The sequence below is a fragment of the Urocitellus parryii genome, chromosome 3 (genome assembly GCF_045843805.1).
Source record: "Urocitellus parryii isolate mUroPar1 chromosome 3, mUroPar1.hap1, whole genome shotgun sequence".
In the NCBI taxonomy this organism is placed as follows: domain Eukaryota; kingdom Metazoa; phylum Chordata; class Mammalia; order Rodentia; family Sciuridae; genus Urocitellus; species Urocitellus parryii.
Window position 1 is genome coordinate 163,123,288 of NC_135533.1, and position 12,918 is coordinate 163,136,205.

The 12,918-nt window shown below is 43.5% G+C and overlaps 1 protein-coding gene across 1 annotated transcript in view; it reads left to right on the plus strand.

The window, feature by feature from the left end:
- The window catches only part of Adamts9 (ADAM metallopeptidase with thrombospondin type 1 motif 9), a 154,532-nt gene that overhangs the window by 4,145 nt on the left and 137,469 nt on the right, over nucleotides 1–12,918 (plus strand). The window contains exon 3 of the mRNA XM_077796192.1: nucleotides 1,733–1,895. Within this exon, the coding sequence (XP_077652318.1) occupies nucleotides 1,733–1,895 (163 nt within the window). The remainder of the gene's footprint in view (nucleotides 1–1,732; nucleotides 1,896–12,918) is intronic.

Below are 12,918 nucleotides of genomic sequence, written 5' to 3' on the forward strand. Positions count from 1 at the left end.
TGCCCGAGGCCTCCCAGCTGGTGAGTGGCAGTTGGGACCCACTCTGGTCTTTCTGCTCTGTGCTGTGAACCATGAGTCAGAGACTCCATCTGCGCTCTTACGGGAACTTCAGGATTTTTTATAGAAAAGGCACCTATTTTAGTTGGAATCCTCAGTTCTCGACTTGTCCGGCTGCTTCTTCACCATTGGAGGGGAACTCTGAACAGATCACTCCCTTACTGTGCCGTGGTTTCGCCATTGACCAACTGCAGGTGGCCCAACTTCTCCAAGTGCATTCCCAGGCTTTTCTTCAGTATTCCTATCTCCGGTAGATTTCTCGTATTTGGTGGATCTACCTGATTTGTGCTCAGAGAGCCCCGAAGTTATATGTTAATTTCAGAGATAGGTCCCTGGGTGAAAGGAAATGTGTTCAAAAGCCTCCCCTGGTAACCAGCCACTCTGTTTCTCCGATGACAATAGACCTGTTTCCTCCTTAAACAAGTCCTCCTGAATCATGTGGAAAACTATCTTAAGAATACAAATTCTGGCCAGGTGCAGTGGCCCACACCTGTCATCCCAGTGGCTGGGAAGAATGAGGCAGGAGGATCGCAAGTTCAAGGCCAACCTCAGCAACTCAGTGAGACCCTGTCTCTAAATAAAATACCAAATAGGGCTGGGGATGTGGCTCAGTGGTTAAGCACCCCTGGGTTCAATTCCCAGTATCAAAAAACAGAACTTCCGGGGCAATTTTGATATTACCTGGTTTGGGGCCTGGTGCTTCTCACCTGTTATCATTTTTAAGAATACCCTGGGGGCTCATTAAAATCTGATTCCTGGGGCCCGCCCCAGAGATTCTGATGCAGTGGATCAGGTTTGGGTTGGTGTAGAATCATTTGCATTTCTAACAAGCTCTGCATGTGGCAGATGCTGGCCTTTGGGGACAGTCATTTCTCTTGTGCCAGGAAGGGCAGAAGCCTGCTTATTATTTTCTGGTGTGGGAAACAGGACTGCTGAGAAAGAGAAGAGTTTGATTTCTTCTCTTAGACACCGCCCACTGGCACGACATGGAGTATGGTTGGAGTATTGTCTGATTTGGGTGGTGGGAGCTTGAGGTATCATGGATGGTTGGCAAAACTTGTTAGGAGTAGAAAGAGTGGCCTTTCTCAAGATGCTTAGCATGGTTGGTAGGAGCCCTGGTGGATCCTGCCATACCAGAAACCACTAATGAGTTCTAAGCCCTTCTAAGGTGTCAGGCACTTTATTTGCATTCTCTCATTTAATCTGCACAATGGTCCTTGAAGGAAAGCATCTTTATCTCCACCTGACAAACAGTAAGCTCCATCTCAGTGCAGTTAAGAAACTCACTTGCCCTGTGTGGTGGCACATACCTGTAATCCCAGAAGCTCGGGAGGCTGAGGCAGGAGGATCATGAGTTCAAAGCCAGCCTCAGCAACTTAGTGAGGCCTTAAATAAAATATAAAAAAGAGCTGGGGATGTGGCTCAGTGGTTAAGCACCTCTGGGTTCAATCCCTGAAAAGAAGGTACCAAGATGGCAGAGGGTGAAAATATTCTCCACACATGCTTCAGTATTTTCACTGTAAACAGGGACTCCAATTCCTCTATGGGCAGAGCTGCCCACGAAGGAAAGGGGTTGAATAGAATGCGCATGTTTCTCCTTGGGATTGTTTATTTTGTTTTGTTTTCCCTTCCATTGGCTAAATTCTGCTAAATCAACTTCTCTCTTCATTTGCAGCTGGGCACATTTCGGTTCCACGATGGGGATTATTTTATTGAACCGCTATTGTCCGTGGACAAACAGGATGATGAAGAGGAGCAAAACAAGCCCCACATTATTTATAGGCGCAGCCGTCCCCAGAGGGGGCCCTCTCCAGGAAGTCATACGTGTGACACCTCAGGTATTTGCTTCTCGTTTAAGCGGAGATGCCAACTCTGTGAGATGGGTTCATTAGCCAGACTTCAGGGATGTAGCTCTTTTGCAGTTTGCAAGGCAGGCTGTATCATTGTCTTTTGTTCAGTCCTCCAGTGAGGTAGGTATACCCTCGGCTCCATGTAGATATGGAAACTTCAGAGAGGTTTAGTGATGTTTCAAAGGTTGCACAGCTGAAACCTGGCAAAGTGAGGATTCAAACGCATGAAGTGGTGATTCCAATTCCTGTGTGGGCAGAGCTGCATCTTCTGTTGCAAGTTGCTAATTTTTAGGGCTCAGCTTTAGTAGTTTTTTGAAGCTGTGACAGTAATATACCCCATCAGCAATTGCTTGTATTTTCTTGGTGTGTTCTAGTGACTTTGTTTTTCTGGGCTTCTTCCTGTGTAGGGTTACAAGAATTGCCTTACAAATGGAATTTGCAAAATCTTCTGTTTTATCTGAAATTTTCCTACCAACTTCACTTTTGCTAATGTCCTGTGGTTTCAGGAAATAAAGGAGTGGGCCTGTACCCACTACTAGATCTCTTTTCATTCTGACCAGATTGTCACAGGCTGCTTACTGATCTGTATGGCCACTATCAGGGATCTGTCATTGCAGATACCTTGGAAAGCTGATGCTGATCCCTGTTCCTCCATCAACAGTCCTACGGCAACCCACCATTGTCTCCTGAGCCTGGTTGCTTTCTACTTAATGATAGTTTATCATTAAAATCATCCCTCAAGTGGGTGGGCTCAGTGGTCCACTCCTGTAATCCCAGCAGCTCGGGAGGCTGAGGCAGGAGGATCATGAGTTCAAAGCCAGCCTCAGCAACTTAGTGAGATTCTAAGTAACATTTTTATGTTTCAAAATAAAACATAAAAAGGAGCTGGAGATGTGGCTCAGTGGTTGAGTGCCCCTGGGTTCAATCCCTGGTATAAAACAAAAAACAAAACAAAACAAAACAAAAACAAATTACATTAACAAATTAACCAGCTCTTCAGAGTCTTCATAGTATGTGCAAACAACAAAACCTTCCAGACCAACAGGGAGTTCTTCAAATGCTTCTCACATGATTGCTTGCTTCATCTTGTGTGTGGATCAGGTCATCCCCTGGTGATAGTATCTGGTGTCCTCTTCCCTCTTGGAAGTGCTATTTCTAAAGTGAACCCTTTAATTAAAGATAGCATCAACCGATGACTAAGAGGGCGGCATCCTAGGTCTTGTGGCTTCACTGTATTCAGCTCTGTGTTCTGACCTCCAAGCCTGGATGAATGTCACTGAAGTCCTCTGTCTTGCTCAAGATGAGCTGGGATTGGGTGGACATACTCATAGACAGTAGGCCCGGAGCTTGTGTAGCATCAAGACTGCCACCACCAGCCAGTTTAATGGTCAAGGCATTTGTCACTATTTATTTATTTATTTATTTGCCTATACTGCTAAGACCATTGCCCTTCACTTTTTGACTTCCCAAATCCATATTCCAAAGTACACTTTTTTTTTGTACTGATTTTTTTATACTGATTGAATCCAGGGTGCTTAACCACTGAGCCATGTCTCCAGCCCTATTTTGTATTTTATTTAGAGACAGGGTCTCACTGAGTGGCTTAGGGCCTCACTGAGTTTCTGAGGATGGCTTTGAACTCACGATTCTCCTTCCTCAGCCTCCCAAGCCTCTGAGATTACAGGTGTGTGCCACTGTACCTGGCACAAGTACATATTTTAAATATGTCCATAAATGTATGTATAGCATGTGATAGAAAACATGTGTTTCTTCTTCTTCTTTCTTCATAACATGTTCAAAAGACACTGAAAAATATTCTCACTGATTAACTTTTGGAACATTATGTATTCTGCCCAAAAGTGGCTACAAACCAACATTTTAAAAAATTACTATTGGCACTGCAAGTATACTATTTATACTGTTTCATTCATCTTTTTTTTTTTTTTTTTTTTGGTACCAGGATTTGAACCCAGGGGCACTCAACCACTGAGCCTCATCCCCAGCCCTATTTTATATTTTATTTAGAGACAGGGTCTCACTGAGTTGCTCAGGGCCTTGCTAAGTTGCTGAGGCTGGCTTTGAACTCCCGATCCTCCTGCCTCAGCCTCCCGAGCTGTTGGCACTACAGGCGTGGGCCACTGCACTCGGGCTGTTTCATTCTTCTTTATCACAAATTTATGAGATAGGTGCCATTCTGATTTCAGTTGTATCTGGGAAAGAAGCTGAGGCTTAGAGCAATGAAGTACCCTCGCCAAGATCTTATACCTAGTCCTCAGTAAGAGTTTCACGATCTTCTTACTCCAAGAACCATTTTGTCTGTGTAGGTGACTGGTGGAAAAGGGAAGTTGGCTGGGGAGAGAACGTCTCAGTGCTGACATTCCAAGAAATACTCAAGGTTCATTTTTCTAAACCAATTATCCAAGTTAGTGGACATTTGATTTTCTGAGAGGACAAGTCATTGTCAAGTCATGTTAAAAAGAAGAAGGAATTTTAGGAGTAAATATTGAACCAGGCTCAGTGTCTCACGCCTGTCATCCCAGCAACTCGGAAGCCTGAGGCAGGAGGATGGTGAGTTCAAAGCCAGCCTCTGCAAAAGCAGAGGCCCTAAGCAACTCAGTGAGACCCTGTCTCTAAATAAAACACAAAATAGGGCTGCTTGCTTCATCTTGTGTGTGGATCAGGTCATCCCCTGGTGATAGTATCTGGTGTCCTCTTCCCTCTTGGAACTGAACTTTTTTTTGAGTTCAAAGCCAGCCTCTGCAAAAGTGAGGCCCTAAGCAACTCAGTGAGACCCTGTTTCTAAATAAAACACAAAATAGGGCTGGGGATGGGGCTCAGTGATCAAGTGGCCCTGAGTTCAATCCCAGTACCAAAACAAAAAAGTAAAGATTGAGAACTACCAATGGAAGTCACCTTATTTTTTCCACAAAAGCTTATTTGTGTTGTAATCATTACTGACATCTGGGCTGTATGTAACGCCTTCCAAGTCACAAAAGCCGATTTAAAAAAATATATTTTAAAAAAGTTTTCAGTTGTAGATGGGCACAATCCCCTTATTTTATATATTTATTATTATGTGGCATTGAGAACAACCCCAGTGCCTCCCCCATGCTAGGCAAGCACCCTGCCACTGAGCCACCTCTCAGCCCCGATGCTGCTGTTCGGTTTCCTTGCCAGTGACCAATATGGTGTGCCCTTCCTTCACCCCCTGAGATGGATCAGGAGCCCAGCAGTTTCCACTGGCCCTTCCAAAGATCGCTGCGGGACTCTGCCACTCTGGTTTCTCTCTTCCAGCTGCTTCTGCACCTCTTCTTTGAATTCAGATGCAGGCGGCTCAGAACAGAGGCTCAAAACAGGTGGAAGGCACTTTGAACTGTGGCACAATCCACAAGCACCATTAGAGGGACGGCTAGGCAGGTCATGGAAATCTCCGACACCAGGTAGCCCTCCTCTAGGGAGTGAAGGGAGATTGGGGGTGGGTGTGGTCCCTCTTGCCAGAGAGGACAAGGGCCACCTCCCAAGGCCAGTCATGCAGCTTCAGCCATGTGTCCTCCCACCCAGGAGCAGGGACACAAATGCAGATTCTTTAGAAACAAACGTATCTTGCAGGAAAATGGGATGGAACTAGAATCAGTGGCTTTCCTGCGTCTTCCAAGAGATTCAGACTAGAGCTCAGTGGGCGTGTCTCTGGTGATCTGTCTCCTGCTGGACTTGACCTTGCATGTTGATGCCTTCTTTATCTTATAGGATAATACAGTATTTGCAATGGGGGAAATCTTAGCAGTCAGGTTTAATCCAATTCTCTAGTTGTAGACAGTGTAGGAAACTGAGGCTCCGCTGTGGGGTCCCTCTCTCATTTCCAGCAGTGATCCTACCTAGGGACCATGTGACAGAACTGTCTCTGGCCCAAGTCTTGGGACGGGTGCCCCTGAGTCCTCTGCTAAGCTTGGTGTCACCCTGGAGTTGCTGGATTCCGGGGATCTGAGCCGGGCAAGGCCTCTGGCCTAACCCAGATTACAGGTTGGTGGGACCAGGTCAGAAAAGGTTTAAGGGACTTGCTGGTGGCAGGGTTGAGAGTGATTTCCGTCTGCTTGTTTCCTCTGTACCCAGCGCTGCTTGTTGACATTTTATTTCTCGAAAGCGAAAGTGTCTCTTGGCCCAGTGGCTCCCTTTCCAGATCATCTTTGATATCATGGGTTATGTCTCTGTGTACCTTGGGCCACTTGAGCGTGACCGTATTTATTTGTCTTTGCATCCTGTTGGTAAGTTCCTTGGGTCCAGCATGAGGGGCGAGGGGTCAGTTTGCTATACCAGGCCCTTGTGACTGCAGTGTCCCTCCACAGTGGGTCTTTGTCAGGTCCAAGGAGCTTGCCAGCCTGCCCGCCCCAGGCTGAAGGGGACCAGTGACAGGCTGGTGGGAGCCCTGGGGAGAGGAGGTGGCTTTGGTAAGGCCCTTCCTGCTGTTGATTCACAGCTGGCCTCCAGGTGAAATCCCCAGTTCTGTCTCTGACCCTGAACTTTCCCCAGGTGGTTTAGGAGTTGTTCTAGTTAGTGACCCTCAGGGGCTCCCTGGTAGGTGTGGGAGAGGGAGGCGGCCCGAGGAAGGTCCCCCTGTTGGCTTGGGCTTGTGGGACAGTGTTTTCCTGTTACTAAAATTCCTCTTGCATCTTCCCATCTCAGCAAGGCCAGCTCTCTTTGTGTCTTGTGGGATTGCCCCTTGGCCTGCCAGTGCTGTTTCTAAGACAGCACTGGACAGTTATGTCCAAGAAGTTATGAATGATGCCCAGTACCAGGCTCCTTCTTTTTTATAATTTTTTATTTGTTCTTTTTAGCTATACATGGCAGTAGGGTGTATCTTGACCTATCCCACATACATGGACATAGCTTCCCATTCTTGTGGTTGGACATGATGTGGAGTGTCCCTGGTCGTGTGTCCATATATGAACACGGGAAAGTTCTGTCCCATTCACTCCACTGTCTTTCCTGTTCCCATCCCCCTCCCTTCCCTTCATTCCCCTTTGTCTCATCCAAAATACTTGTATTCTTCCATCCTTCCTCCCTTATTGTGTGTTAGTATCCACATATCAGAGAGAACACTCAGCCTTTGGTTTTTTGGGGATTGACTTATTTCACTTAGCAGATAGTCTCCAGTTCTATCCATTTACAGGCAAATGCCATAATTTTATATTCTCATAGCTGAGCAATATTCCATTGTGCCAATACCATACTTTTATAGCAAGAGAACAGAAACAACCTCGGTACCCCTGAGTAGAGGCATAGATCAATAAATTATAGTGTGGGCAGATGATGGATTCTCTGCAGCCATGAAAAATGATGGCATAGATTTGTTAACAAACATGGATGTACACGTTAAGTGAACAAGCAGGAGATGAACTAGTATGTATGATATGTCACTTTTTAAGAATGTTAAGATTTACCAGGTGTGGTGGCACACACCTGTAATTTCAGTGGCTTGGGAGGCTGAGACAGGAGGATCACACGTTCAGGGTCATCTCAGCCACTTAGTAAGGTCCTAAGGAACTCAGCAAGACTCTGTCTCTAAGGGTTGGGATATGGCTCAGTAAAACACCCTGGGTTTTACTCACCAGTATCACCCCCTAAAATTAGGATATGTATATGTGTACCTGAAAGCAAAGGCATAAAAATATTAACAGTGATTATTTCTTGTTGCCAAGAACATAAGCAATCTTTATTTTTTACTTTTTTTTTTTTTTGGTATTGGATATTGAATCCAGGGGTGCTTAACCACTGAGCCCCACCCCCAACCCTTTTTTGTATTTTATTTAGAGACAGGGTCTCACTGAGTTGCTTAGGGCCTTGCTTTTGATGAAGCTGGCTTTGAACTCACAGTCCTCCTGCCTCAGCCTCCCGAGCTGCTGGACAACTCTTTCCAACTTCAGTTTTCAGAGCATCTTCTTGGACTTCCCATCTAGCTTCCCATCCCTAAATGACCTATGGATGGCCAACTTTCATTGAGCAGGTATCATGTAGCCGGCCCTATTCCAAGAGCTTTCTGAGCTGTAGATGCCCTAATTCTTCCCTTAGCTCCTTTTTGCAGATGGGGAAACTGAGACTCAGAGAGGTCCTTACTGTTGACTCATCCAAGATCACACATCTCATACGTATACCATTGTTAGAGGATTTTTCTGGCCTGTCCCTTTCTGGCTCTGATTGCATTCACCTGAGTTCCTTCTGCTGGCAGGACTTTTTAAGTGCCTGCCTGGAATTTGATTTGGCTTGAGGAGGGTTGCTGGTACTTGAAATTCCCACCAAGACTCTAATGCCTCTTAGTGTCTCCCGCAGGCCCCTGTTGGAGTGTCTAGAGGTTACCCATTAACCTCCTGGATCCCATTAATAATTTAGCATAGATTAGCTGATTAGATTAGCTGCCTGGCCAGTTGGGCCCTGATGGAGTGAGAGACAGAACTCAGGAGCCCCATGAGGCAAGGGGGAGGGGTTATGCAAATAACTCTGTGGCAGTGGCAGTCCCAGGGGGAGCCCTGCTGCCTCCCTGTTGGTACCCAATTTCTGCAGCCCCAGGTCCTTTGCCTCAGGCTTTACACCCTATGAAGGAAGTCCTCAGGGATCCCTGCACTACTCCAGAAGCCACTCCCAAGGCAGAGAATGCTCAGGTTATTCCCGGATGAGAAACTGAACTTGACCGCAGCATGGGAACCAGGAAACAGTGGATGTGGCGACCCGGAACTGAGCCTGAAGTTTAAGTGATAGTTGGATCAGTTTGGTGTTTCTTGTTCATTTACCCCTGTTTCACCCATATCAGTGTTTTATGATTTTTTTTTAATTTTATAATTTTTGAAATTTTATAATTTTAAAAAATATTCTTCTATAACTTTATGTCTAATATAACTTAACAATATAAGCAGTAACCTCTGGAACCCATCCTAAGTTATTATAACATATTTTTTTAAGCAACTAAATTCTCAAGTTTAATTTCCTCAGCTTGATCTGTACAGCATTTATATAAAAACATTGCTTTCCTATTTTTCTTTAACAAACATTGGTAATAACAGTACCATTTTCCCAAAGCTATGATTCAAGGATAATGAAACAGAAACTTGTAATATAGGAACAATTTCTCCTTTCATTTGTTCTCATTTATTAGTGAAACTTTTTCTTTCATCTTGTTTTTATGAAAACATTTGATTATGAATGTCTTCTTTGCACAAGCAAAGTAGAGGCCAGAGTTAAATGAATCACCCTAAACACGTCATCTACATTTAACAATGACTAAGATATTTTCACATTTGCCTTCTTTTATTTTCTGAAACATTTATTTTTTTTAGTACCATTTAATTTAGTTATCTAGTTGTTTATTTTTTGGGTAGGAGGGATTGAACCCAGTGGTACTTTACTACTGAGCCATATCCCCAGTCGTTTTTAAAACAATTGCTTAGGGCCTCGATAAGTTGCTGAGGCTGGCCTTGAACTTGTGATCCTCCTGCCTCAGCCTCCTGAGCTGCTAGGATTACAGGTGTGTGTCATCTTCTGGAATATTTTAAAGCAAACCCAAATACCATCTCTAAAATATCTCTAAATATCCCAATACAGGTCTTTTAATATGTAACTGAAGTATGATTTCACACCATGAGCAAAATTAACAGTTTCTCCATATCAAAAACAGTCTCTATATTAAAGTTTTCCTCATTGTCCCCCAGATAACTTCCTGGCAGCCTGTTTGATTAGAGGGTGATCTAAATGAGGTCTTTATGTTGCATTGGGTTGTCATCTCCTAAGTTGCTTTTTGCTTCATTGTTATTGTTACTATTGTTCAAATTAACATTTTCCTTCTAGTTTTAGGTTTGGGGAATTTTTTTTCCTTTTTGGGGGGTACCGGGTTTTGAACCCAGGGGCACTCAACTACTGAGTCACATCCCCAGCCCTGTCTTGTATTTTATTTAGTGACAGGGTCTCTCTAAATTGCTGAGGCTAACTTGAAACTTTCCATCCTCCTGCCTTAGCCTCTGGGATTATGGCCCTCCCACTGTACCTGGTTCTCACCTGTGTTTTGAAACCCTGAAGAACCAGTTCTCAGTTGGAAACTTCAGGCAGGCAGGCGGCTTGGCCTAGAGACTGAGGCTCTTTGATGTTGGATGGACTCTCTGGTTCCCTCCCTGGAGCGTTTTCTCCCCAGGTTCTGGATCCAGAGACAGCCAGAGGGTGCCTGCTTCAACAGCCACCCAGTCTCAGGGCCTCTTCTGTCTCCTACCCATCAGATCCTGGGAGTCCTGATTGCTTTGCTTTGCTTCAGAAACCCAGCCAGTGGGAGGAAAAGGATAAAGCAGATACTTGCTAATTTGTTGCCTTCTGGGCAGTCACTGGAAACCTGCTGAGCAGCACATCCATCTGTGATAGGGACTCAGGAAATGGCAGGGGGCTCTCTGGCCTGCAGGGGCAGGAAGTTTGTTGGTTTTTCTATTTCCTCTTAGTATTTTCTAGTACTCTAGTATTTCTTGGTATTTTCTAATACATAAATAAATATTTATTTAGAGACAGGGTCTCACTAAGTTGCTTTGGGCCTCCCTAAATTGCTGAGGCTGGCTTTGAACTTGCGATCCTCCTGCCTCAGCCTCTGGAGCCACTGGGATGACAGGCTTACACCACTGTGCCCAGCAACAGGAGGTTTCAGGGGTCAATGTGAGGACCCTTCAGAGCTTTCTCTTGAATGGGCTATGATTTTGAAGTAAAAGAATTGTGGGGTCTCTTCCTATGCAGAAATAAGCCCTCTCACTTAATAAAATGCTATTTTTATCATATAATTGCCATTTCAAATTTGCAACTTTATATCCATCAGAATTGGGCTCTTTTTGATAATCAGATTGTTACAGAGTCACTGTTATGGTCATTTATGGGTTACTTTTCTCATTTGTCTCTTTACGTCTGGACCACACATCTGCCTAGGCATTCTGTATATCATTAATAAATAGGACATTCTGGGCCGGGCGCGGTGGTGCACGCTTGTAATCCTAGAGGCTCTGGAGGCTGAGACAGGGTGATCAAAGCCAGCCTCAGCAATGGCAAGGTGCCAAGGAACCAGTGAGACCCTGTCTGTAAATAAAATAGAAAATACGGCTGTGGCTCAGTGGTTGAGTGCCCCTGAGTTCAATCCCTGGTACCACTCCCAACATAGGACATTCCATATAACTGCAAACCGTTAATAAATAGAAAATGTTCTTAATATCATAAAAAGGATCACAGATGAATGCACAAGGTGATGATAGGTGCACATACAGCCTGTGGGCACTGAGAACCTCCTTTGAGAAGGAGCAAAATAAAATGAGGAGCAACTATTAATATAATTATTCGTTTAAATTGACTCCCAATTCTCACCGATCCTCAGTTCTCATATACATTAGAATCAGAGTAAGGCACTTAAACATGCAGTTAGCATATGGGAAAAGTTCAAGTTGCTGTGATTCCAAGACTTTTTATAAGATATTTTTTTAATCTTTTTATTTCCCCTTAGTATTTTCTAACGTTTCCATTCTTATCTGAAGGTATAATTTTTATGCTCTAACCTCACCCATTCTAGTGTATAGCTCTGCAAGTTTTGGCAAATACATTCAGTCTTGAAAATGTTCATAATCAAATTATAAAATATTTCCTGTTGTCCTTTGTAGTCAACCCGTCCCCCTCACGTTCTGTTTTTGGTCTCTGTAGTTTGACCTTTTCTGGAATATCATAGAATAACTAAGCAGAGTGCGTTTGAGGTTCATCTACATTGATGCCTGTATCAGTCATTCATCCTTTTTATTTCTGAGTAGTATTCCATTGTTGGATATACTGCAGTTTATGGTATGCAAATGAGCAGCACAGTTTTTAGCCATTACAAATAAAGCCATTATTAACATTTGCATACAGGTTTTTTGGTGTGTGAATGTAAGTTTTTATTGCAGTGGGGTAAATATCTAGGAGAGACATTGCTAGGTTATATGCTAAGTGTATATTTAACTTCACAAAGGACTACTGATCTACTTTTCCCAGTGGTTGTACCATTTTTCAGTACCATTAGCAGGATATAAACTTTCATTTCTTTTGCATCCTCACCAGTGCTTGGGTTTCTTTTTTTCTTACTTTCATTTATTTATATGGTTTTTTTTTTTAGATATATGTGACAGTCAAGTGTATTTGGACATATGATACATACATGGAGTCTAACTTCCCGTTCTTGTGGTTGGACATAATGTGGGATTTCACTGGTCGTGTGTTCACATATGAACATGGAAAAGTTCTGTCCCATTCATTCCGTCTTTCCTATTGCAAACCCTTTCCCTTCCCTTCATTCCCCTTGGTCTCATCCAGTGACTTTCTACCCCGCTCCCATTGTGTGTCAGCATCCACAAATCATGGCTTTATTTTTAGTTAGAGTCATTCTAATAGGAACATAGTGGAGTCTCATTGTAGTTCTAATTTATATTTCCCTCATGACTATTAATGTTGAATATCTCTTTCTGTAGTTATATTTATCATTTATATATCTTCTTTGGTGAAATGTTTGTTCAAGTTTTCTGCTCATTTTTTTAAACAAACTAAGATGTTGTTTTTTTATTATTGAACTTGGAGAGTTCTTTATATATTCTGGATATTGACCCTTTATGTAGTTTGTAAATATCATCTCCTGGATTGTGGCTTGTCTTTTCAAAAAGTTCCTTAATTCTCAGGCCCTTATTTGACACATAGATCCTTCTTTTACTGCCAGCACTTTATGCATTATAGATTTCATGGAATTATACACTAAGAAAATATGGCGGAGCTAGATACAATGATACACTCCTATAATCCCAGTTTCACGGGAGGCTGAGGCAGGAGGATCACAAGTTGGAGGCCAGCTGCAACAATTTAGAGAAACCCTAAACAACTTAGTGAGACTCTGTATCAAAAAAAAAAAAAAAAAAAAGAATAAAAAGGGCAGAAGATGTGGCTCAGTGGTTAAGCACCCCTGGGTTCAATCCTTGATACCTCCCTCCCCCCT